At 50.6% G+C, this 27,531-nt stretch overlaps 1 protein-coding gene across 1 annotated transcript in view; it reads right to left on the bottom strand.

Annotated features, from left to right (window-relative positions):
- The window catches only part of RAB11FIP3 (RAB11 family interacting protein 3), a 77,558-nt gene that overhangs the window by 35,984 nt on the left and 14,043 nt on the right, over positions 1–27,531 (bottom strand). Inside the window, exon 2 of the mRNA XM_044233972.1 lies at positions 3,636–3,729. Within this exon, the coding sequence (XP_044089907.1) occupies positions 3,636–3,729 (94 nt within the window). The remainder of the gene's footprint in view (positions 1–3,635; positions 3,730–27,531) is intronic.

The following is a 27,531-nucleotide window of genomic DNA, read 5'->3' on the forward strand; positions in this document are numbered from 1 at the left end:
CAAACCTCACCCTCAGGGGATGTTTCTATTCCAGAATGTTCTCACCACAGGAATAAAACAGCATTTTCATCTTGTATTCTGTCCAGAAAATACATGAACAAGAGAACAAAACACTAAAATGGCAAGAATGACCCCAGAGAAATATACGTTAAATAAATCAGAAGAGACCAAAGCCCAAAAAAAAAAAAAAAAAAAAAAAGGGAGAGAGAGAGAGAGAATATAATCAGACAGGTGAACAGAACAGAGCGACACACTAGATCCTGGGTGTATTTTGGTTTGCTGTAAGAAACTAAACTGTAAAGAAAGAAAAATCTTTATATATATATAAATTTAAATACAATGAGGAGCACCTGGGTGGCTCAATCATTAGGCATCTGCCTTCAGTTCAGGTCATGATCTCAGGGTCCTGGGACTATGCTCCGCATTGGGCTGCTTAGCAGGAGCCTGCTTCTCCCTCTCCCACTCCCCCTGCTTGTGTTCCTTCTCTCCCTGTCTCTCTCCCTGTCAAATAAATAAACAAAATCTTTTAAAAAAAAAGATTAAATACAATGAAAAGATAAAATATAATTGTAGGGGCTCTCCTGGGTGGCTCAGTGGGTTGAGCCTCTGCCTTTGGCTCAGGTCATGATCCCAGGGTCCTGGGATCGAGCCCCGCATCGGGCTCTCTCCTTGGCAGGAAGCCTGCTTCCTCCTTTCTCTCTCTGCCTGCCCCTCTGCCTACTTGTGATCTCTCTCTGTCGAATAAATAAATAAAATCTTAAAAAAAAATTAAATAAAGAGTGTTTCTAAATAGTTCCCTTGAGTTCCTGAATTCTAGAATTTTCTACTGACATCCTGGCAGAGTACCTGAGGATTGTAGCATATCCTTCCCCACTCTGCCTGCGCCAACCTTCCAGACTGGTTACGTCTAGTCTCTGGTAACAAGAACGTTCAACGGCTCTCACTATCATGATACACGGCACTCAACGGCCAGCCGACCGGGATTCTAGAAGCACATTTTCCGTGTGTTTCAGCTGCTCGCTTTCCCGGCAACGATAACTTCCAGGTGTCTTGGGCTTGGCCTCTATGCACCTGTTGCCTTCCTAGCCCTAAACGGTCAGGCTGAGCAGCGAAGGCTTCTCTGATGACCCCTGAGTTCTGGGGCCCTCCAGCTTCCATCCCCATCGACCCAGAAGCCTACACCCGGCCAGTCAGTTGCATCAGCACGAAGGTGAATTAAAGCCGCTGGCCACTGAGGCCGCCCATACGTCTGCGGGAGCCCCCCCACCCGCCCCGGTGATAGAGCTCAAACAGACAACCTCGGTGGGGCTCCTCTGTCAGAGGGCGCACCATCAGGCTCGCACACCACACCCCCAACCAATGTCAGGGAACGCAGAGAGCTCATTCTCTATCACATACAAGTAGGTGTGAAATTAATGACAAAATCTAAAAAGACATTCAGAAGTTGAAAGAACTTTTAAATAATTGATTAGTCAGAAATCATAGTGGATTTTAAAACTAAGAAAAAAGCATATACAGTGAGTTTCCCACAAGTTAACTGACGGGATTTTTGGAGAACAAAGCCATCCCAAGGGCTCCGGGGGCCGCTGCTATGGCCCACGGAGGTCTTGAGGCGCATGGCTAGGCACAGGAATGTGGTCCATTTAGGAAGCCACCAAGGACACCGGCGGTTGAGCAGAGGCCAAAGTTTTCCATGAAGCCACCATTAAAATCTTTGTGCAAAAGCATGAAGGCCTGAACAACGTCATGTCTAACTGCACACCTGACCTCAGACGGTCACCCAACGGTTACCACATACTGCTTCCGCGGCTACAGACACAGACATGTGACACTAAGCCCCCAAGGACTCTCTTCCTCATCCCCGTGTCCACACAGCATCACCCCCACCGCCCATCCCCTGCCAGGACCACCGCCCAGAGGTTCTCCTGCCCCACCCGCTCTCCATGTCTCCCCACCAGGCCCCATCTGCCACCCTCACCCCAGACCCAGGGCCCACGGCCTCTCCAACCACAAGCTCAGTCATGCTCATCTCACAGGCCTCAGGGCAGCTCCACCACATGGCCCAGACCGCACCTTCCCTGGCTGCTCTCCAGCCCTCCTCCCAGACGGCTCCCGCCTGGACCCGGCCTGCATGGCTCTGTGCCGTGGCCCCCACCCGCCACACCCACAGCCCCTTCCCTTGGGACCCCTCCTCTCACTACTAGGTGAGCTCTGGACCCAAAGGCCCACAGGGTTCCTGGGCAATGGTGGCACTTGTGTGTGTGGACTGACTCGGTGAAAGGGCAAAGGATAAATACAGGTCACGATACACAGAGGTATCTCAGAGCCACCCGGCCTCAGTGTTTTAGGAAACCCAGCCCCTCTGAGACACTACTGGGCAATACGGGAGACAGACAAGGGACAGACCATAGAGGCAACTCTATCAACAACTGCGGATCAGACTTCGGGTCCAAGGACATCCTCTGAGTCGGCCAAGGTGGGTCCTGCTCAGGTCTACTCCTCCTTCTCTCACAAGTGCAGGAAGAAGGGAAGAGCCTGCCACCAGAGCCTTTCTGCCACCGTCACCCCAACACACCAGGCTGAAGCCGGGCCACAAGAAAAGGAGGGCTCTCCAGAGCTCCGGAATTCGAAGCGAAAATGGGCGGCATATGGGCAACTTGAGAGTGTAAGAAATTAAGCTTACACCCACAGAACCAGCCATCGCAACCTGTGGACAGGCCCCAAAGCCATGAAAACACGTGCCCACACAGAGACATACACAGATGTCAGGCGGGGCTGTACTCATCACAGCCCCAACGCGAGTGTCCGGCCCGGGCTACAGAGCTTCGTGTGGGAAACCAGGTGTGGCAGCACCGTCCTGCCGTCGAAAAGCAGGTCCACGCAGCACGGACGCAGCTCAGAAACACCACATGCGGGCAGCAGCTGCAGACAGAGCGCACCTGACAGTTCCCAACGCGGGAGCCAAGCCCGAGGGGCAGAAGTGCCTCCGGGGGATGAAAGTCAGCCCGGGGTGCAGCGAGGAGTGGGGGCCGCTGCAGGCCGAGGGACCAGTCCGCGGGACCGTAACACCGGCAGGGGTTTTTATTACTAGGGATGAAGAACGGCCAAAATTCAGAGTGACAAGATTTACTGAACATCCGTGTGCTTACCGTAAAGCAGTTTTCACTCAAACTAAGGCCGCAAACAAACACTGAACTCGAGGTAACCACGGCCACACAGGCCGAGGCAGTCGGGGTGGCACACAGCCCATGAGGGCGGGAGGCCAGGCGGAGCACGGCCGGACCCGCAACCACGTAGGGGAAGCGGCACGTGGTCTGCCGGGGCGCAGCGGCTCACACACACGAGGTGCTGCCGCAGGGCCCTCGCAGTCCTCCAGCGCGCCTGCGGGAAGGGCCCCCGCCTTCTGACGCTGTGGCCAGGAGACTGAGTCCACTCTGGAAGACAGCATGTGCGAGGAGCGAAGGACAACGAGAGGGCCCGAAACCTGGGGTCTTATAGGACTCGGGCTCAGAGGGGAAAGGAAGACGTTACGTGCAGCTGAAAGGGCATTCCTGAGGGTGGGTGAGGGCACAGTCAAGCCGAGGGCTGGAGCAGAGGACTCAAGGGGAGGGAAACACGCGGTGGGGGAGACTGACCTCCGTTCCTGATCGCGGTGATCCCTCGACAGAAGTCCTCAAAACTGATCACGCCAAGCCCACTGGGGTCCAGGTATTTCGTTAAGTCCTTCACCTGGAATTGTCAAGAGAGACGATGTTATCGAGCCTTACAAATCAGAGGACGGATATGCTCTGCCCTCGACCCTCTCCCCACGCCCAGAGTAGCCTGCTTGCAAGGTACAGTACTGAGAGCAAGAGTGGCCAGAAGCTCTGGTCAACGACGGGAGGCCTCCCAGGTGAGGCCGGCCAACAGCACCCAGGACCGTCAGTGACGGAAGTAAGATCCTGCAGAGGTCAACAGCCGTGCTTCCCAAGGGAGAAGATCGGAAGTGCTGAAGGTTTAGGTATTATTCGAGCCGTTGTGAGACTATTACTAACATGGCAGAGACCCTCCCATCCACTCCAGAGGCCTTGCAGGCTGTGCAGAATCCTTAGTAAAAACAGGCAAGTAGACCCTGAATACCAAAAATCATAAAAGTAAGATGATTCACACCTGGAATTTACAGAGAATGAAATTCTTCAGAAAGAAGATATATTTATATATATACTTTTTTTTTTTTAAAGATTTTATTTATTTGACAGAGACACAGCAAGAGAGGGAACACAAGCAGTGGGAGTGGGAGAGGGAGAAGCAGGCGTCCTGCCGTGTGGGGAGCCCAATGCCGAGCTCAGTCCCAGGACTCTGGGATCATGACCTGAGCCAAAGGCAGACGCTTAACGACTGAGCCACCCAGGCACACCTATATTTTCAAGTATAAACTGAGTTTCATCAAAATTTAAAACTTTTGCGTTTCAAAAGACACCATTAGTCAAGGGTGCCTGCGTGGCTCAGTCAGTGAAGCCTCTGCCTTCAGCTCAGTTCATGATCCTATGGTCCTGGGATCGAGTCCCATATTGGGGGGGGGGGGCGTCCCTGTCTGCTTCTCCCTCTTTCTCTGTGATCTCTCTTATTCTCACTCTTTAATAAATAAATAAAATCTTAAAAAAAAAAAAAAAGTCACTATTAGTAAAACTGAAAGTCAAGACACAGACTGGAAAAAGATATTTGCAAAAACATATCTGATAAAGGACTTGTACCCAGATTGTGTAAAGAACACTTACAGTGTAATAACACGAACTACCATTCTTCTTTAATACGCAAGACATGGAAAGAGACATTCTACCAAATCAGAGAGACACAGGTAAGCACATGAAAAGATGCTCAAGATCACGAGTCGTTAGTGAAATGCAAATTAAAACCACAGTGATATCACGCACTATGAACAGCTGTATTCACAACAACCCACAATACCGGCACCCGGGGGGCTCAGTTGGGGTCTGCCTTCCACTCAGGTCACGATCCAGGGGTCCTGGGATGGGCCCCATGTCAGGTTCCCTGCTCAGCAGGGAGCCCGCTTCCCCCTCAGCCCTCCCCCCAGGCTCATGTTCTCTCACCTCTCTCAGAAAATAAATAAAATCTTTGGGGCACCTGGGTGGCTCCGTGGTTTAAGCCTCTGCCTTCAGCTCAGGTCATGATCTCAGGGTCCTGGGATCGAGCCCCGAGTCAGGCTCTCTGCTCAGTAGGGAGCCTCCTCCCCTGTCTCTCTCCCTGCCTCTCTGCCCACTTGTGATCTCTCTGTCAAATAAATAAATAAATAAAATCTTTTTTTTTTTTAAAGATTTTATTTATTTATCTGAGAGATCACAAGTAGGCAGAGAGGCAGGCAGAGAGAGAGAGAGGAGGAAGCAGGCTCTCCACTGAGCAGAGAGCCTGATGTGGGCCTCGATCCCAGGACCCTGAGATCACGACCTGAGCTGAAGGCAGAGGCTTTAACCCACTGAGCCACCCAGGGGCCCCAAATAAATAAAATCTTAAAAAAAAAAAAAAATATATAACATAAAAATAAATGAATAAAGAGATAAAAAGAACTGAAGAGAAAGTGACAAGGACTGAAAACAAAGGCAATCTAATTTAAGAGTTAACAGAAGCCCCAGAGAAGAAAAAGCAAAGCAAAGGTACAGAACAAATATTAAAACTGTATATAAGAAAACTTCTCTAAGATAGAAAGAATCTTCAGTGCGTGCTGAACTACCACCTCAAGTACCAACAGCTCAGGACCCCAGAAGACCCTATTCCAGGACTTACTCTGGTGAATTTCCCAGACATCAAAGGGAAAAACCTGAACAGCTACGCAAACTTCAACTGACTTTACAAAAGAAAATCTGATTATCATTAAACTGTTGAGCAGCAACACCCAGTGACAGGGAATGTTCCAATCCCATGATCTGGGGTGTTGTTCAGGACAGGCGCCTTTATGCCACTGAAAGAGAGGACAAAGGCACAGACTGAAGGCCCGAAGCGAACACCTGGTGACCCCGAAGGTGACCGGAGGAGTCAGGATGAAGTATCGCTCATGGAGTATTAAAGAAAAAGACCTTCTAACTGCCCAACCGACAGTGAGCGCCCTGGCACCCAGGCTGTGATATTTAAGCCCCACTTCCCACGAAGAGGAACCGGGAGTCTTGGACGCTGGCCAGGAAGCGGACACATGGAGCCCAGACTTCCCATCACACCTGAAAGCAAAGAAGCTGTCCAAGTCCCCTTAAGTCACAGCCACTGACTCAGGAGCCAGCCCTCAGCCTTCACAGCCAGAAGGGAAGCACGAGCACAATGAGAAGGGTAACTCAGGGGACGGAGACACCTCAAACGCACTGTAACCCGCAAAGGCACACTAGGGGAAAAGCATAGGAACCGGCGTCACTGGAGGACACTAGTGCAAGTGAGAAACAAAGGGAAAGAATCAAGCGGTTCGCCCGCCTCTCCTCTACAAACTGTTTAACTTGGTTTCTCTCTATACAGCACGTCAGCGGGGCGCCTCGGGCGGCTCAGTCATTGGGCGCCTGCCTTAGGCTCAGGTCGTGGTCCCGGGGTCCTGGGTCGAGCCCGGCATCGGCCTCCCTGTCCCTCTGCCCCTGCTTGTGTTCCCTCTCACTGTGTCTCTGTCAAATAAATAAATAACATCTTAAAGGAAGAAAACCAGAGCATCTCTGCTAATGAACGGGTGGGGACGAAGAACCAAAACGCCACCCCTGCAATGCTCAACACAGTAGTGCGCAGAACCAGTGACACTCTGCACCGCCTAAAACCACGAAGACAGACCACGCAAGGCCACGCATCTCCTGATGAAGCACGCACCACTGCCTAAATCCAGCCTGCACCTAACAACCAACGTACAGAAATACAGCGATCAGAGCGACACATTTTGACAGCATCACGTGGCTGTAACCAGCAAGCCCACTCCGTGACGACCCCGACAGAGAAGCGAGCTGCTGTTTCCAAGGGAAAAAAGATGGAGAGGAAGCCCTCACTCACTATGAGACTTGGAAGACGCACCAATCTGGGACCACGTAAGGGGTTTTTGGATCCTGATTCAAATAAACTGTTGTTTTAAATCCTATTTACAAAATAATTAGAAATGTGAATACTGATCCTAGATACTGAATACTATACGATACTAAGACAACTTTTACAGGTGTGATAATGGTATTTTAGTAATTTTTTCATATACTCACTGAAGTATGTGGAGATACTTCAAAGGCTGGGGACTAAGGGACATCCACGGCTACACACATGTGGCCGACTGGCCATGACTGACCGTTGCTGAGGCAGGGGCGGGGTATTGGGGAGACATCGCACCACTCTATCTACTTTTGTATAGGCTTGGACTTTTCCATAATGAAAATCTTTTTTTTTTTTTTAAAGATTTTATTTATTTATTTGACAGACAGAGACCACAAGCAGGCAGAGAAGCAGGCAGAGAGAGAGGAGGAAGCAGGCTCCCTGCTGAGCAGAGAGCCCAATGTGGGGCTCAATCCCAGGACCCCGGGACCATGACCTGAGCCAAAGGCAGACGCTTTAACCCACTGAGCCACCCAGGTGCCCCCCATAACGAAAATCTTAAAGAGAGAGAGGACAAAAGAGCAAAGCCAGCAAGCAAGAGAGGACCATGCCGGAGGGGCAGCGAGGAAAACGGGTAAGGCACTTGGCCCGAAGACAGCTCACCTCTGACCACAGAAGGAGGCCAGAACCATCCAGGAAAGCCAGAGGACAGGAGGGGGAGGCCATGCAAATACTTGGGGATGAGGTGTAGGTAAGATATTTTAAAGGCAGAGAACCAGGGCTCAGGCTACAGTACACACAAGCCCCTGGCCAAGCTGGCCAAATCCGTTAATCCACACCATCCACAAGAGTCTCTCAGGGCCTCCTCTGCAATGGACAGGCGGGCAGGCTGCCACGTCAAGTCCTCACACCACTGTTTGGGTAACATAAAGCCAGACTGGAATAGGACCAGCTCGAGCTGACTGACCCTAACAGTCCAGGGCCCTCAAGCCACAGACTGCGTCTCCCTCTTCTCCCTCCACTATGTGGAGAAGATGGTGGCCATTGTCCTTCCATCCCAGGGCCCTACATGCTGCTGAGATACGGGGCCTGGGCATCCATTCATCCGCTGACTTCTTGAGACAACTGATTTGGAATCATTGATAAAATGCCTCCTTCCGTATCTCACAAAAACCCTTCTTCCTAAAGCACACGATCTCTAGTGAGAAGCTCACTAGATACCTGAATGGCCACCTTACCTGGAATCCCTACAGGCCACTCTGTCCCGAAGATGCCTGAGAATTCTGGGGCACCTGACTGGCTGCGGGACAGCAGAGCATGTGACTCTTGATCTCAGAGTCACGAGTTCAAGCCCTACAGTGGGCGTAAGTCTTACTTCACACACACACACACACACACACACACACACTCACACAAAAAGATTTCTAAGAATTTCAACAATGAAGCTACTGATTGAACACAAAGTACCAAGCTGTCCATTCTGAAACATTAACCCAAAGCTTTTTAAACAAATCATTAACCAGTAGGCCTTTATACAAGTTAGCATGTTAGAAGATGGATCAAAGTACATACATTTTTTTAAAGTGCACTTTAACTATACCTTCTTTTTTTTTTTAATTTTTTTTAAAAGACTTATTTATTTGACAGAGAGATCACAAGTAGGCAGAGAGGCAGGCAGAGAGAGAGGAGGAAGCAGGCTCCCCGTTGAGCAGAGAGCCCAATGCGGGGCTCGATCCCAGGACCCTGAGATCATGACCTGAGCAGAAGGCAGCGGCTTAACCCACTGAGCCACCCAGGCGCCCCTAACTACACCTTCTTGGTAGTCTGGAGAGTACACCGACTTCCATATATATAGCTGATGACTGGGGATGATTCTAATTCTCTAAGCTCAAAGGACTCCATTCAGAGGATTTGAAACAAAAAACAAGGAGATGGTGAAAAATAAGGACCTGCCCTTCCTTGCACAATCCAGCAGAGCCAGAAGAGCAGCAAGTTAAGGGACACAGACCAGAATGTTCCAAGCCAGCCAGCATCCTCTCCGGACTGCTGGCAGCCACAGGCAGAGTGGGCTCCTATAGCATTCTTCTGAGACAATAACTAACACATTACCCTGTTTCTGCTACAGATGTGGAGACATAAAAGGGAAGAGAAGAAAGCAGAGCAAGCCTGCTAACCACAGTGCAGGCCACTGAAGAGGCAGCTCTCGGAGAAACCGAGCTGAAGGCCCAGCCCTTCACAAGAAGCTGCCCGTCTGTGTGTGTTACTTTATCGCCACACACGAAATGCGACGTTCTCAACAAAGCTGGTCTCATCACAAGTCATGGAGACCCCACCAGGCCCCTTAAACACGTTTACAGGACACCCCAGCCAATGAAAGCAGAGGACACCATCCTCCTCAGCGCATACGCACATCTACCAAGAGATCACATTCTGAAACATGAAAAGAGTTCCAAAAGGTATAAGGGGACTCAAGTCAACATCATTAGTCATTAGGGAAGAGCCAACTAACCCTTCAATGAGAGGCTTATCTCTTCGAGTGGCTGAAGTTAAAAAGCCTGGCCAAAGGGCGCCTGGGGGCTCAGTCCTTGAGTGTCTGCCTTTGGCTCCCGTCAGGATCCTGGGATCCCGGGATGGAGGGGAGGGCTCCCTGCTCAGCGGGGAGTCTGCTTCTCCCTCTCCCCCTCCCTGCTTGTGCTCTCTCTCACTCACTCTCTCCCTGTCAAATACATTAATCTTAAAAAAAAAAAAAAAGTACTGAAATACTTATATTTATGAATAAAGAGATACCAAGTCTGGGATTTCCTTGGAAACACTGGCGGGGCAACAAGGCTGCCGGGAGCTGACAGTTTAGCAGAGATAGGGCCACACTTAGGCTTATCACCTTCCTGTCTCTATTTTCATATCTGCTTGAAATTTTCCATAATAATAAGATTTTTTAAGTGTAGAATTATATGCCTTAATAAATCAAAAAATAAGAGCACAGAAAAGCAAAAAACGGGTGTGCAAGTTCCAATCTGCCATGCATCTGCCCTTTTCCATCAGATTACTGAAATGATGGAAATGTGCATGTCAGGTAAGCTCTTTCTTGCAAATCAAAGTGTTTAAAGTAGGCTCCCGTCTACGGCCAGAGCATCCTGGATGCATGTGATCTCATCTAAAGCAGGATCCACGTCCCTCATGGGGCCTAACTCGGGGCTTGAACTCACGACCCTGAGATCAAGACCTGAGCTGAGATCAAGAGTCGGACGCTCAACCAAATGACCGATCCAGTGCCCCAAAACATAAGCGCTCCTGGTTGACAGAACATTTTAATGGACTAAATGGTTTGAAAAAAGCCTCAGGAATGTAAATCTAAAGCCCTTTTGGGCACCTTGGGTGGCTCAGGTCCTGCTCTCAGGGTCCTGGGATCCAACCCTGCATGGCGCTCCAGGCTCAGCTGGGGGCGGAACTGAACAGCCTCTCCCTCTGCCCCTCCCACCACACATGTGCGTGGGCACTCTCTCACTCAAGTAAATAAATACATCTTTAAAAAAATAAATAAATAAACCCTTTTGATTATCCTAAAATCCCAGATCTACGTTACTTCGAGGCCTCCCTGCTGTTGTGTAATGTATTAATAGTCAGCTTTTCAGGAGAGGAAAAGCGTCATCCAAGGAGGGAAACCACTTCTGATGTGGCATAGAAGCCTTTTATTCAATTCAGGCGAGCAGCAGGAAAGAGAAGTGGACAGGCCATTTCTGATTCCCAGCATCACTTTTCCAGGAATCACTCCCATTCTAAGGGCCCAGCCAGAGACAATCTGCCACCCCTCAGGTTTACTCCCAAACCTGCCCCGGGCTCCTGAGGACCCCTGGCACTCCTCACCACACGTCTGTCCCCACACCTGCGGGAGGATACCGGATAGGTACAGGTCAAAGGAATTGCATCTCTTATGCACTGAACAGAAGAGAATAAAGACTGTGAGTATTCCATGTTTGGGGGAGGCAGTGAGACCATAATCCAAAATTTCAGCACTATGTTGATCTTCCTTATCAAGCAGTATTTCCTACAGGAATCTTACTGATCACATAGTACTTACCGGAATGTCAGACAAAAATCCAAGTGTGGGTTTAGAATTCATGTGATGCCGTAAGACAGACCCATCAGAAGCAAGAGGTGCGAACACAGACACACGGAGGAAGGACAAGCAGATGACAGAGGCGTGCGTCTTTCCTGAAGCAAACGGTGCCCACAGGCAGGGATGCTGCTCCCCTCCATCACGGAAAGCGACCTACACTATCAGACACAGGTATTCCACACACAGCTGAATTACCAGTAAAAATTCTTTCCCTGATATTCCCCTGAAAATAAGTTTCAAATCCCATAAGCAGCAGGAAGCAACAAGTCAAATTTTTTTAAAAGATTTTATTTATTTATTTATTTGACAGAGATCACAAGTAGACAGAGAGGCAGGCAGAGAGAAAGGGAAGCAGGCTCCCTGCTGAGCAGAGAGCCCGATGCGGGGCTTGATCCCAGGACCCCGGGACCATGACCCGAGCCAAAGGCAGAGGCTTTAAACCACTGAGCCACCCTGGTGACCCAACAAGTCAATTATTAAGGGTTAAACTCTGAAGAAGCTGAACTCTTGATATTAATAATTATAAAGAGAGACGCCTGGGTGGTTCATTCATTGAACATCTCCAATCAGCTCAGGTCATGATCCCGGGGTCCTGGGATCGAGAGTCCTGAGTCTGGCTCCCTGCTCAGTGGGAAGCCTGCTTCTCCCTCTCCCACTCCCCCAGCATGTGTTCCCTTTATCCCTGTGTTACTATCTGTCAAATAAATAAAATCTTAAAATAACAATAATAATTATAAAGATACAGATATGTGCTTGAGACAGGGGATTTTGCTAGTTGGTTCTAAGATTTCAACAGCTATACTGAGGGATTCTTAGAAACAAAGGATGCTTGAGAAATTTTTTTAGGGATACGCCGAACATACAGAAGTTGGAAAAGTTGTGTGCAGAGGCCACTGGTTTGAGTTCTTAGATTTGCAAACCAAAAACAAAAAAGTAACAACAAAAAGAAAAACAAGAAAAGTAACAACTCGGTGACTTTGTTGTAGACACACGGGGCAGGTGATTTGAGCGTCCTCTGAAACCACGATGGTACCATATCTGTACCAGTGGAGACAAACCAGACCAGGAGCTTCCTGGGTGTTACAATCCTAAGCCTGCAGGACAGTGTCACACCACGGCTCTGGGACCTTGGACACAGAGCACCAGAGAGAATTTTTAACCCTCATAGGTCTGCTTTGCACCAACCACCATGGCAACTTTTTCAGGGATAATGCCCAGCAGTTTATGCTTAAAGATCCTGTTCATAGATTTCTCCATATGAGTAGAAATACTTTAAAAAAAAACTGGCCAGCTGTGTAAACATGAGGTAAAGACTCACTGTCTCCCTATCACCTAAGCCACTTTGGAATTACTAGATCCTGCTGGGGAGAAACGACATCATTTGAATAAACCTAATGTCTAATCTGGGGCAACTTAAAAGGCAAGGCATATTTACTTCTTCTTTTTAATTTTTTTTAAAAGATTTTATCTATTTATTTGACAGAGACAGATCACAAGTAGGCAGAGAGGCAGGCAGAGAGAGAGAGGAGGAAGCAGGCTCCCTGCTGAGCAGAGAGCCCGATGCGGGACTCGATCCCAGGACCCTGAGATCATGACCTGAGCCGAAGGCAGCGGTTTAACCCACTGAGCAACCCAGGCGCCCCTTCTTTTTAATTTTTTTTAAAGATTTTATTTATTTACTTGAGAGAGAGAGAGAGAGAGAGAGAGCATGAGAGTAGAGAGGTCAGCAGGAGAAGCAGACTCCCCGCTGGGCAGGAAGCCCGATGTGGGACTCAATCCCAGGACCCCCAGGATCACATCCTGAGCCGAAGGCAGACGCTTAACCAACAGAGTCACCCAGGTGCCCCCCACAGAAGCCCCTCCGTCCGCTCCTCATCTTGCAGTGGTCTGGGAGGGATCACTGCATCAATGTCTAATGAACGGGCTCCCAGTGCTACTTCTTGGCTCTTCAAATGTACCTGCTGCGTTTTAACCTTCTGTGGAAAAACAGGAGAATTCAGCACTCTCACTCCCAAGTCCGACTAGGTCTTCGGAATTCACGTCACCAACTGCATAAATATATCTCGCTGTTGACCCTGCTGAAGCCACAGGAACACCTCTCTTACGTAATTCTTTCTTTGACTTAGCAATTCCCTTGCTTTTTGTTGCCTTTGTTTTCAGCATACTACTGCTCTACCCCTCCACAGGTCCACGCACCTCCTTCACAGCATCCCCCCCAGGATCTAACTCCTAGTTGTCTCCCCACGAGGGCCCCAGGAACCTCATGCCTCTACTACCTCCCCTTCATCCTCCTTGCTCAGAGCAACCTCGGAACCTTCCTGAGAAAGGGCGTAGGGTGTGCACCGAGTGCCTCCTTGTCTGAAACGCCTGTGCTCTTCCCTCTCCCAGACACGTGCAGCTGGAGGTGGGAAACGGTTCCTGCGTGCAGGGAACACTGGGGCCACAGGGCCGGCCGCACCTGTCCTAGTGCTCTGCAGAGGGTCTGTGCTAATCTCTGGGAGCTGCTGGGCACTTCTTCATGCAGGAATTGCCTGTGTGCAGGGGGTACTCTCTCCTCACTGTTCTGACCACAGGAAGAGCCCTTTCAACTAGAGATATGGTCCCCAGGCTCTGGACATCCTCAGGAAGGAGCCTTTGATAACCATCTCTGTCCCCGTCCCTGGCACATCTGTCAGGTGTTAGGCCTCATTCATCATTACTCCTGTACTTTTCTTTTGTTTCTTATTCTCTCTGACTTTTAAAGAACTTTCAGGGTGGGAAGGCTGGCTAACCTGGCTAACTCAGTGAAAAGAGCATTGGACTCTTGATCTCAGGGTCTGTGATCTTACAGGTCTACACACTGGTGTAGAGGTTACTGAAATAAATAAGCTTCAGGAAAAAAAGAACTTTTGGGGATGTGTGTGTGTGTGTGTGTGTGTTTTAAAGATTTCATTCATTTATTTGACAGAGAGAGAGAAAGCATAAGCAGGGGGAGCAGCAGGCAGAAGGAGAGAGGAAGTAGTAGGCTTCCCACTGAGTTAGGGAGCCTGATGGGGGGCTTGATCCCAGGACACTGGGATCACGACCTGAGCTGAAGGCAGAGGCTTAATGACTGAGCCACCCAGGCGCCCCTCTGGGATATATTCTTGACTTGATCTCTCAACCTTTCAACCGGATGATTTTATTTTTAACTTCTCAGGGTACATTTTAGTTCTCTGAATGTAATGTCTTCTTTAACCTGACAACATAGATCCAGTTTTATTTTCCAAGTTCTCTCCTGCTCTCTGCATTGACTCTGCTCTTCAAGTGCCTTCTGCTTTGCTTTTCTTTCTTCTTTATTTTTGGTTACGATCTCTCCCTCTCTTGTTAGAAGCTTTCCTCAACTACCTGAGGTCCCTGCCCGTCCCATTTTACTTAAAAGTGGTCCCTGAAAAGCAGACAGGAGCCTTAGCCTGATCTGCACTGTGGGCTCAGGGAATGGAGGCCGTACCGCAGGCGCTGCAGGCCACAGTGTGGCTGTGTCGCCAGCTGGGTCAGGCCTGGACGCCTACCTTGGCGGCATGACCCTGGGAAGGCTTTTGAGAATGTCAGGAGAGCTGTGTATGGCCAGCGTGGTGGGCCCATCACTTTGTGCACACGTTAGCTGGAGTGGACGGCTGGCTGTGGAGGGGTGGAGCTGTTGTGGTGTGGGACAGGGCCAGGCACAGGTGGCTGGACCTGAGAGGAGCCACAAGGACTCAAGGGCTGTTGCCTGCCAACAAGCAGCGAGAAAACAGGGATCTCAGCCCCATAACCACAAGAAACTGAGCCCTGCCAACCACCTGGGCGAGTGTGGTAGAGAACCCTGAGCTTCAGGTAGACAGAGGCGGAGACCCTAGCAGAAGAAACGGGACAAGGCAGAGCGTACAGCCAGTGGAAAGGGCCAAGGAACTGGTGTGCCCACAGTATGCAGGGACCCTCGAGGGGGCAGGGGGGCTGCGGCAGACCAGGCGAGGGAGTCAGCAGGAGGAAGTGAGGTCAGAGGGTCCTGGGAAAGCCCTGTGCACAGGCACTACCGGCTTAGGTGTAACAGTGCTACTTAGCTGTCTGTTAAGAAAAGGCTGGAGGGTGGGCCAGCGGCAGCAGGAACGTAAGGGCCCGCCCACAGGCAGGCGGTTAACAGGAGGCTGGAGAAATGCTCCAAGGCTGATGCACCCTGATGGAGCGCCATCGGCATTTCCTGAGGGATCAGATGTAAGGTGAGAGGAAGAGGCCCAGCCCACGTTCCTGGCAGGGTGGGACTAGCTACTAAAATCACCTAGTAGATAAGTGACCACTGAGGGTTGCTGACAGCATACTGATTCCGACTAGGTTAAAACTATAAGTTAATTAGGACTCTGGTTTTGTTCATCTCTCATATAAACAATAATTAAAGGGGGTGCGTCAGGTGGCTCAGTAGGTTAAGCATCTGCCTTCGGCTCAGGTCATGATCTCAGGATCCTGGGATAGAGACCCATGTTGGGAATCCCTGCCCAGCGAGGAGCCTGCTTCTCCCCAACCCCCGCCTCTGCCTCTCCCCACCTCTCCCTCTCCTGTGCACTCCCTCGCTCCCTGCTCTCTCAAATAAGATATTATAAAATTAAATAAAATAAACAATAATAATTAAGAGTCTAAAAGTATGAAAGTTCAGTGTTAAATGAGATTTTTGTTTTCTCATTTGCATGTTTTTATTTTTTTTTAAGATTTTATTTATTTATTTGACAGGACCCTGGGATCATGACCTGAGCCGAAGGCAGAGGCTTAACCCACTGAGCCACCCAGGCGCCCCACATGATTTTATTTATTTATTAAAGATTTTATTTATTTATTTGACAGAGAGAGATCACAAGTAGGTAGAGAGGCAGGCAGAGAGAGAGGAAGGGAAGCAGGCTCCCCGCCGAGCAGGGAGCCCGATGTGGGGACTCGATCCCAGGACCCTGAGATCATGACCTAAGCAGAAGGCAGCGGCTTAACCCACTAAGCCACCCAGGCGCCCACATGTTTTTATTTAAATGAACATTATCTGCCATTTTTTTTCTTTTCAAATTTCTTGTTATTGCTTTAAAGGCAATACCAACCAATGAGAACAGGTTCTTTTTTCCTTTTTAAGATTTTATTTATTTAGGGGTGCCTGGGTGGCTCAGTCAGTTAAGCAACTGACTTTGGCTCATGCCATGACCCCTTGGATCAAGATCCACATAGGGCTTCCAGCCCCACAGGGAGTCTGCTTCTCCCTCTGACCTTTTCCCCCCGCTCATGCTCTCTCTCTCTCTCTGTGTGAAATAGATAAATAAAGTCTTAAAAAAAAAAAAAAAGATTTTATTTATTTAAATAATGTCTACGCCCAGCATGGGGCTCCAACTTACAACCTCCAGATCAGGAGTTGCACACTCTTCTGACCAAGCCATCTGGGTGCCCTTGTTGAGAATATGGTCTTGATTCACATATTACAAATGCTAAGATTCCTCCTATTAGAAAGTTCTTTGGTAAAAGAGAAAGTCAAACACTCTCTAAGTGCTGATTAAGCCTCACTACATGGTAATACGTCTTGTGAAATGCATACGTGTGCTCCTTCAAGGGGGTTTTTAAAAATAAAATCACCAAGAGGAAAGTGGCCTTTCTTTCCTCACCAGCCAGGGTGAACCACGTTGATAAGGAAGAACTCTCACAAAAGGGCTTTCTGTTTCCTACAGCAAAAAACTCCAGCCTTGTTTCTCCCGGGTTCCAGCAGCATAAACCAACACAGCGCGTGGGGGAATGAAACAACCCTGTAAACAAGAAGAGGGAGACTGTTGACAACAGGAGGCCGGACACTTGCACAGCTCATCTCAGAATCACACCCACAGGAGACTGTGCCCCTGTCCCTTCCACACCCACAGGAGACTGTGCCCCTGGCCCTTCGTCCAGAAAGCCACCCGAGGAAGCAGCCAGGCAGAGCAGAGGGTTGCCTGGGGGGCTGCCCTGGGAGCCCAAGCACAGATGCAAACTGCCTTCCACCAAGCACACATGTGTGCTTTCCAGCAGCTGGGCAGAAAGGGCTGCTCCAGCAGCGGGAATCCAGGGAAACGTCCAAACACGGCGAGTGTGCAGAGCAAGCAGAAGAGAGCAACTCCTGCACAGAGCCCAGCCTTCTGCAGCACGAGCAAAGGCTCCAGAATGAGAGGAGAGAAAACACTTTCTTTATTCAACGCATGTGTACCTGCACCCATCCTGTCCCCCCGTTTCTCCTTGAGAAAAGCTAGACAAGGCACAGGACCCAGGGAGGCACCCTCTACAGAGAAGTTTCGGGTCCAAACTCAGCCTCCCCCCAAGCCGTCTCTGGCCTCCTCCGAGCTGCCGGTCAAACAAGCCTCCTGGTCTGAGGTTGCAGTCCTCACCCACAACACAGTGTTCCCCGAGACCTGCCAGAGAGAGGCCCCACTCCTGCTCCGAGTTCCAGTGCCCCACCTGCTTGGAAGGACAGGCGCTCCTTCACAGCCAAGTTCTCAAGCTCACAGAGGGTGGGGCTCTGAGCACTTCTTTGGCTCCCAGCCCCAGAAAGCACATCTGCGGCACAGCTGGGCCCCTCAGTCTACAGCATCTTGGACAATCCTGAGTTTGGCCAAAGTTGGAAACTCCAGGAGTGACACCGCAGTCCCACCTGGAGTCCTGGCCCACCCAGGACTTGCTGGGACGTGAGCCTGCGGATGAGACCTAGCGCTGTGTTTTAACGAGTACTCGGACAGCACGGGCCTCTGGAGCTTGAGAGAGGGGTGGCGGCCTAGTCCAGGAGGGCTTCGTGGGGTGAGACAGGGCCCAGGGCTAAAGGAGCCGAAGCCTGGCTTACCTCCGCAGCTCCCCCTGCTGTCCCCGAACAGCCCCACCGACAGACCAGCAGGAATATGAACCCATTTCCACACAGCAGGGTCGCGCGGGGAGCCTGCTCTTCCAGACTGTGCACTGGCGCCTGCATCCTCTCCTCTGCGAGCACACACGTCAGAACCGCATGCCCACTGACCAAAGACGGTGCTACCCCACCGGGAAGAGGGGATGGGGCCTGGGCGCAGGCAGGCGCCCGTCAGCCCAACAGCAGGACGTCGGAGCCACACAGGGCCAAGTGCCCCAGGCTGGGCACCGACCCAGTCCCAGCTCACACTGGGGCTCCTGTACCCAAACTCAACCTGTAGTAGAAACCACAGCGTCAGGAATAAGGGATTATTTTTATTACTATCACCAGACATTTCGTACACGTCACTTATTCTGTCACTTTTCTACACATGGGCCTTTAAAATAATCAGCAGCATTTTACTGGGGGGTGGACAGACAGACAGCTAGATTCATCCCAACTGAGAACACTCTCCCGTCGCCAGTTGAGACTGGGGAAGATTTCATGTCCTGTGATAGGCATTCTAGAACATTTATTTTTAATAATGGACGAACAAATACGACTTTAGCTATGAGGAATACTGACCCAAGAGGGTCTTCCTCTGCTCTAAAGGAGCCTGGACCAGGAAGACAGCATCTGGGTATGGGCGGAGGGCCTGCTCTTGCCTCCTCTGGCCCTGCCTCACCTGGCAGCTCTCCAGCTGTGCCACCAAGGGACACCAGGGAGCCTCCTTCCCCATCAACAGGTAGCTTCCCCTGGGTGGCTGGTCTCAGGCCCAGACATCCCCAGATTCAGCACACCACCTTTGCAGAAGGCAGTCTTTCTTCCATTAGAAGAGAAGGGTGTTCTGAAAGTCTTGGTGAGGAAGACACATCTTTGACTCGAGGGGCAGGATCCTGGAGGCAAAGCAAGATGCTCTCTGTGGGAAGAGCACAATCATGATGCCAGCCAGGCCTACGGAGAATAGCAACATTATGTGGTCCTGGGGAAGAAGGGAGGAAGGGGGAGGAAGGGAGAAGGAAGAAGGCAGCAAGGGGGAGGAAGGAAGAGGAAGGGGAGGAAGAGGGAGAAAAAAGGAAGAAGAAGGGAGGGAGGGAGCGGGTAAGAAAAAGAAAGAAGGGAGGAAAGTGAAGGGAGAGGAAGAGAAAGCAAGGAGGAGGAGGAAGAGGGAGGAAGAAGGGGGCAAGGGGAGGAAGGAGAAAGAGAGGAGGAAGGGGAAGGAAGGGGGATAAAGAAGGGAAGGAGGAAAAAGAAGGGAGGAAGGGAGAGGAAGAAAAAGAGGGAAGTGAGAGGAAGAAAAAGGAAGGAGGAGGAGGAAAAGGGGAGGAAAGAGGAGGAAAAGGGGAGGGAAGGGGGAGGGAAGGCAGAGGAAGGGAGAAGAAGGTGCTCGTACTTCCTTTTTTTTTTTTTTTTTTTAAGATTTTATTTATTTATTTGACACAGAGAGATCACAAGCAGGCAGAGAGGCAGGGGGAAGCAGGCTCCCTGCTCAGCAGAGAGCCGGATGCGGGGCTCGATCCCAGGACCCTGAGATCATGACCTGAGCTGAAGGCAGAGGCTTTAACCCACTGAGCCACCCAGGCGCCCCTCCTCTGTACTTCTGATTCTCAGGGATGGCACTTCGCCCCAAGGTGGCAACCAGCCCAAGTGTTTTAAGATACTTAGTCAGTCTTCAGTAAGCAGAAAACGTACACAGAAACTTACAGTCTAAAAACATTTTCCAATTTTGGAAACCATCAACGAGCTCACCAAGTCCTGTAATAATACATAGGAACAACACACCAGAACGACACACAACACACAACCCAGCAAACGTACCGTGTTTCCACAACACGCCTCTATTTAGGGAATCAGAGGGTAACAGTGAGCGTGCTACTCACACCTACAGGAACACGAGATTCCTGTGAAGAATAAATGTCTTTCACACAGTAACAATCACATGGACAACAACCAAAGGGAAAATAGAGTCTGATCTGTTCAGAGGGTCCTAGATAACCAGACATGGCAAAACGTACATGCAAAGCCACAGACAAGAAACAGAGACCCCTTTAAAAGACAGAAGTATTGACTCCTCCTACCCCAATTCCAATAGCCCACAAACCATCGCCTCCTAGGAACGGGGAAATGCATTTCCTCATTTCTTCTGGCAACTCCACACAAAGCCAGCACAGACCTGAGGACAGAGTGGGCAACCTGCAGGACCCACGGCTTCCAGGAACCCCACATCACTCTAGGGCCAAGTCCTGGGGCCACCAGTCACAGACACATGTACAGTCCATTCTAAAGTTCCCCTGGGGTGTCCGAAAGGGGGTTAAAGTCCAAGGAGCACGGCTCTGCAGACAGTGAGCCCTCCATCACGCTTAGTCTTCAAACAGCACTCTCCCAGAGACACATGCTCCATTGGGCAGCATACAACTCCTGATCTCAGGTTACGCCTCCGAGCCCCATGCTGGGTGCAGAGAGGACTAAAGAAACAAAGCCTAGGTGGCTCAGTGGGTTAAGCCTCTGCCTTCAGCTCAGGTCAAGATCTCAGGGTCCTGGAATCCAGCCCCACATCCGGCTCTGCTCAGCGGGGAGCCTGCTTCCCTTCCCCTCTCTCTCTCTGCCTGCCTCTCTGCCTACTTGTGATCTCTGTCAAATAAATAAATAAAATCTTTTTAAAAAATTGGTCAGTAAACTTAAATATACATGTACATGTATGTAAATAAGTAAATAAATAAACAGCAGTCCCCAGATGTCAAGAAGGGTTTACTGCTCAAAACCACCTGTGAAGCAGGCTCCCCTAGGGTCCTCATTTAGAGAGAGGCCCAGAGGGGCCCTGGCCTATCTTAAAATAACCACCAACCTCTGTCCTTCGGCCTTCCGCCCCTCGTTCTCCTCTGCACGCCCCATGCCTCCCACTGGACTTGACACTGGTGTTCTCCCCAGGTCTGCACCTATGGTCACTGCTGGCTGGTTCCCACCGCCACTCCCCTCTTTTCCCTTGCAGACAGACCTCAACCCTTCCTTTACTCATTTAATTCAGCACGTATCTAGGAGGCCACTACATGCCAGGCCTGCTGGGCACCTTCCCCACGTGGGTAGGAATGCAGACAGAGACGACAAATAGGAGAGTAAGTAAAATACGGAAGCTGTTAGACATGCTAAGTGCTAAGGAAAAGAGAATAATGGGGCAAGGGGAACTGAGACCCCCGCCTTCGTGTCCTCACACTCAAGGAGACTGCTGTGTCCCCAACAGCCCCCCGCAATGCAGCCAGCTCAAGCCACCTGTGATGCCTCCGCTTGCCCAACCCTCGCACCCCCACACAAACATGGCTAATGAAGGACTCTTCTTAAACAGGGACATGGGGACACTGGCTGCCACAGTCAGGACCATGAAGAGAACGGCCTTGCGCAGAGTGGAATAGATGGGGCCAAACCTGAACCATGCTGTCAGGAGGCACCCACCTAGGGCGTGTCTGTGTGAGATGACACATGTCCTTTATTCCTAGAGCCATAGACCGTTCCCCTCTCACTGCTGAACTCAGGCTGTATCTCCAGCACCAGGCCCAGAGGGCACCACGCATCCCATACTGTGTTCAGAAATAGGGCTCCTACCTCCCCATTGCCTCCTCCTGTCCCCACAAGGCCCAGGCCCTCCTGCCTCTCCCACACCTACATTCAGCCCAGAGGTCACTCCAGCTCTGCCACACCAGGGCCTGTGTCTCTAGCGCCTGCACTCCACCTCCTCCAGCCTCGGCCAACCACTGCAGCTGGCCTCCAGAGTGCTCTCCCCACCCACTCCTGCCCTCTCCCCAGGGGCCCTCTTTCTAAACAAGAGATCTTATCACCTACCCCTCGACTTAACCCCTTTAAGGCCTTCCAGAGACTCTGGGACTGCAGACACCCGCCCCTCCAGCTCAGCGCCCTCTCTCCTCCCACTCAAGACTCTCCCCATGGCTCCCCACGGCACCTCCACCTGAGACCCTCCCTCCTCTCCCAGCCCTTGCTTCACTAAGCCCACTCAGCTTCAGAATGTGGGCTGAGAAGTTACAGAAGAGGAGAGAAGAACCTTCCCTGAGGGAAACTTCCCTAACTAGGTCGGGTTCCCTGTTACACAACCTCAAATAATCTCTGCTTTTCTTTCACAGCGTTTGTATCAGCTGGCAGCGCTGGCAAATACCTGTTTAATACCTTAAGAAAGGACAGAAAATGTGCCAGTCTTGCTTATCATCTGTCCCCAGCACCGAGGACACCGGCTGGCCCGTGGAAGATACTCAGATGCACACTGGCCGGGTGGCGAGAGGCTGAACCAGAAGCGAAGCCCGGTCCTGTGTAGCTCCGACCACATGCAGCTGAGGCAGGGACAACGACCCGTCGGAAGCCGAACCCGGCACACGCAGCTGGCAACAGGGAGCCAGCACGCCACGGGCCACCGCAGACCGTACTCCTCAAAGAGCAGCTCATGGGCACCATGAGTGTGATGAGTGCAACCACCCGGGGCCACCCTGGCCCCTGCTAGCCACAGGGGCAGGAGACGCAGGCCACAAGGCAGCTTCTCAGCTTTCAGGGGCCACCCTCTAGGGGAGTAACTGGAAGCTTCTGCCAAAACAGGTGAGTGATTTCCAGAAGCCCAGCCAAGGACGTTCTCCCTCATCCCTCTATTACCTACTTGGGATGCCACAGAAAAGCTCTGAAATGCTAAGAAACCCTGACTCAACTCCTAAATATCTACAATTCCAAAGCCCAATACAATAACCTCACATTTCCCAGCACAAAAATTAAGCCTTGCCAGAAGTTAGGTATGTGGAAAGTAATCTGTAGAGCTGGAGGTGTAATGGCACTACTCCTAGCAGAGAAAAACGAAAAACAGATGCCTAGGATGGCCACGTGGCGGAAGATTCTAGAATTACAAAAACCTAATCTACATGGACATTGTCAAAATACGAAAACTTAACACATACAAAATGCAAGATAAGGCAAGCGAAACCAAATCCTGTGTTGACATAGATTTCCCACAGTCAGTATTTGGGGGAGAAGGGAAGGGGGTGGCAGTCTGTGTCCAGACCTGTCCCCCAACTGTGTGATGCTAACAAGTCCTGCTCCACTCACCACACAGGACAATGGCGAGGCCAGTGAAAGAAGCACCAAGTCTGTTCTGACAGACGCCTGTGCCGGACGTGGGAGACAGAGAGGGGCTCAAACAGAGCCCAGTGAGGTGAGGACCCAGCCACTCTCCACCCACTCCTGGAAGTCCACGGGAGGAACACTGCTCTGCTCGAGGCAAGGCCCTGACAATCTGGAGAGGTACGGGACACATAAGACCCTCACTCAGAGTAAAGAACAAAGGATGTGATGGTCGCCAAGGGAATGCCAGATGACCGGCCCAGGAAGTGAGGGGGCAGCAGTGTCATACCTGGAAAGAAAGGCCTGGGTGAGGATCTGACGTGCACTGGAGGCAGGAGGCCGAGTCAGGGCAGACCTGCAGAGCTGCTCCCGAAGCAGGACAGTGGCCCAGCGGCGGGGAGCTGAGCCCCGGCACGGGAACCGGAGCCAGGACACAACCAGGGACGTTCCAGAGCTCGTGGACAGAAAGAACTATTGGCGGGTGCGTAGAGACTAAACCAGTGAAAGGGTCCAGTGACTCCAGGAAAAGCCCAAGGCTGTGTTAGAGAGCAAAGGCAGCTGCAGCGCGCTCCCAGCCTCAGCTAGGATCCTGCAGTCAGGACCGACGCAGAAGGCCTGTCTCAGCCAGACCAGGGCTGACTACACGGGAGCATGGAGGAGGCAGAAGGAAAGCACGTGGGTGCACCTTCCACAGGAGAGAGTCCAGAGGAAGTCCCTAAAGCTGGAGAAAACAGCTAGAGAAGGCAAGAGCCAGGACGGGGAGAAAGGACTGTGAGGGGACTGCGGCAGGCACTACACCATCGGACAGCTGAAGCTCTACACACAGCAACAGTAAAACTAAACTGAAAGATAATATTCAAGTACCAAAAGACAGTGGAGCCAGCTGAGGCTACCGAGTAGCAGGGCTATGTCAGGAAGAACAGGCCAGGGCACCTGGGGGCTCAGGCATTGAGGCGTCCACCTTCCGCTCAGGCCGTGGTCCTGGGGTCCTGCGACTGAGTCCCACATCAGGCTCCCTGCTCAGTGGGGAGTCTGCTTCTCCCTCTCCTACTCCCCACTGTTCGTGCCTACTCTTTCTCTTTCTCTCAAATAAATAAATAAAATCTTAAAAAAAAAAAAAAGGGGGGGGGGGAGAATGGACCAAGGTATGTGGTCCGGGCTTCTTCTCTGTGTTCCTACCAGACAGACGGCAGTGAGGACAGAGGGCAGCCCTGAGACCTCCCGAGGGGCCAGCAGAGGCGGCCCCAAGGAAGCACTTGTGAAACTGTCAGAACAAACACAGCAGAGTGAGGGACAGTGACGTGGAGACGTGACTGGGTCTTTAAAGAGATGCAAACGTTTTCTAAACTCTCAAGAACGACAGCTCTCTGGCTGAGACCCCAGGACCAGGAGCAGCAGCATCGCCTGGAACTGGTTAGAGACACATCTCTCACCAGACCCCGCTCAGACAACACAAACCATGCACCGCGTGGTGGGCCCAGCAGTCAGTTTCGACAGGGTCTCCACGGGATTCTGACTTGTGCTAGCTCTGCCATCAGGCGACAAGCTGGACACCTCAGCAGTTCAGACCGCTGTTCTCAACCAGTGCTCAGGATCCCAGCGACCCTCATGTCCCACGTGTTCTGCAAGATCAGAAGAGACTCAGGACATTCCCAGACATTCTGCTTTCTTTGATCACACCTCATGAATGCACAGCGGAGGCTTCCACAGGCTGCGTGATTCCAAGACTGCTTGCAGAAGATGCAGGAGTCCTGTTCTCTTCGATGCAGTCAGATATTTAAGACACTTGCAAAAATGTAAAACAATGCCACTCTTCTCACTATTTCAGATACTAGCATCTTTAAAAATTGTCATCGGGGTACCTGGGTGGCTCAGTGGGTTAAGCCTCTGCCTTTAGCTCAGGTCATGATCTCGGGGTCCTGGGATCGAGCCCCGCATCAGGCTCTCTGCTCAGTGGGGAGCCAGCTTCCCTCCACTCTCTGCCTGACTCTCTGCCTGCTTGTGATCTCTCTCTCCGTCAAATAAATAAATAAATAATCTTTTTTAAAAATAAATGAATAAATAAAAATAAATTTGAAATGTAATTAACATAAACATGTAAGGGATTTTTAAAAAGATTTTGTTTATTTATTTGACACACAGAGAGAGATCACAAGTAGCCAGAGCGGCAGGCAGAGAGATAGGGAAGCAGGATCCCCGCCGAGCAGAGAGCCCGACGCGGGACTCGATCCCAAGACCCTGAGACCATGACCTGAGCCACAGGCAGAGGCTTAACCCACTGAGCCACCCAGGCGCCCCTCAAATTATTCTTTAAATTTTACAGTGGATTTCACATATTTCAAAATAAAAACAACAATGTGGGAAGTTCACAGATGCTAACGTGTACTTTGTCTTGTAGTGTATGTTAGATCGTGCAGCTTTTATGGATCTTAAAGGTAACCAACAGAAAGCAAACACCCTCCATTCCCAAACAAGTAACAGGCATGTTCCATGTGGACACAGGCTCCCGGGTTAGTCACGCGGCACCCAGCGTGGCGCTTGTTGGTTCATGGATTGCACAGGGTCGAGATTACCCTTCCCTTAGACAGAGGGTTTTAAACAGGAAGTTAAGAACAGCTATAGGGACGCCTGGGTGGCGCAGTTGGTTGGACGACTGCCTTCGGCTCAGGGCGTGATCCTGGAGTCCCAGGATCAAGTCTCACATCAGGCTCCCAGCTCCATGGGGAGTCTGCTTCGCTCTCTGACCTTCTCCTCGCTCATGCTCTCTCTCACTGTCTCTCTCTCAAATAAATAAATAAAATCTTTAAAAAAAAAAAAAAAAAAAAGAACAGCTATAAACAGCTATAAGGTGAGACCATATTCTTATTTATCAAGGGATTTAAGTATCCTGTTCAGTGTACCGATTCTCTCAAAAGGAACTTGATAAGGAGCTCTCTTCCCTTCTCTATTGATAGGGTTCAAACAGATAAATAAATGTTTGAATAAATACATGACGGGAACTTAGAAAGACTTAGGGTGCCTAAAAATTAATTTCCTATTTGTGACTGGTCCTATTATCACTGCCACTGAGGTAGGACGTGTTTTCTGTACAGTTAAGTATGTGCTGTGACCTTCTAGTGATGGTCAGTCCTCACCGAGCCCGTCGAAACCCTGGGCTGCTGGTCCGAAAACTGAGACCCTGCCCACCATTCAGTGTTATCGGGACCCAAAAGCGCTTCTGTTTATGTGAGTTTTATCTGTTGATCTGGACTCTCTTAGGAAGTGAAGCTGAAAAAATACATGAAATGTGTTTTTATTAGTCGATTAAAAATAATCCCTTACAGGGTGCCTGGGCGGCTCAGTGGGTTAAGCCTCTCTGCCTTCAGCTCAGGTCATGATCTCAGGGTCCTGGGATCAAGTCCCACATCGGGGTCTCTGCTCAGCGGGGATCCTGCTTCCTCCTCTCTCTGCCTGCCTCTCTGCCGGCTTGTCATCTCTCTCTGTCAAATAAATAAATAAAATTTTAAGAACTTTCAAAAAAGAATGATTCGAAAGACATTTGCTATCCCTCCTCTACACGTACCAATCACTAATGTCCTTCCACATTTGCTTCCTATCGCTTTCTACACACCTGAACTTCTGTGGCAGAACTGTTACAACTAAGCTGAAGGGGGGGGGGAGCCTGGCCCGCTCAGTCAGTATATGGTACGACTCTCGATCTCAGGGTTGTGAGTTCGAGCCCCACAATGCATAGAGATCGCTTAAAAATGAGATCTTTTTAAAACATAACTAAGCTTCAGGGGCACCTGGGTGGCTCAGTGGGTTGAGCTTCTGCCTTTGGCTCAGGTCATGATCTCAGGATCTGGGATCGAGTCCCGCTTCCCGCTCTCTGCTCAGCGGGGAGCCTGCTTCCTCCTCTCTCTCTGCCTGCCTCTCTGCCTACTTGTGATGTCTGTCTGTCAAATAAATAAATAAATAAAATCTTAAAAAAAAAAAAAAAAAACTAAGCTTCCGACACTGTCATGCCTCCCTAAACGCGCCCAGCATATTATTTCCTAGGAATGAAGACCATCCTCCTACACAAAACCATTATGACACCCCTGACCTCAAGTAATCATCTGTCTTCAAATTTCTCCAATTACCCCAATAGTGGCCTTCACAGTTGTTCTGCTTCCCTTTAATCCAGTTTCTAACTGAGAACCAGTTATTAGTTGTCACAATTCCCCTCCTCTGTCTGGAAGAGTCCCCAACCCTTTTTACGACACGCATTTTCAAGCATCCAGAGCACTGTCGAGTGCCTTGTGGTCTGGGTTGTCGGGTTCTCTCTCACTATCTGATGTCAGCAACAATGGCGCCCGCCCCACCACACCCCTACCCTCCATCACACCCGGTCAGGTGGACTCGGGCAGACCTCTCTGTTGTCCAGTTCTCC

The sequence above is a fragment of the Neovison vison genome, chromosome 14 (genome assembly GCF_020171115.1).
Source record: "Neovison vison isolate M4711 chromosome 14, ASM_NN_V1, whole genome shotgun sequence".
Lineage (NCBI taxonomy): Eukaryota > Metazoa > Chordata > Mammalia > Carnivora > Mustelidae > Neogale > Neogale vison.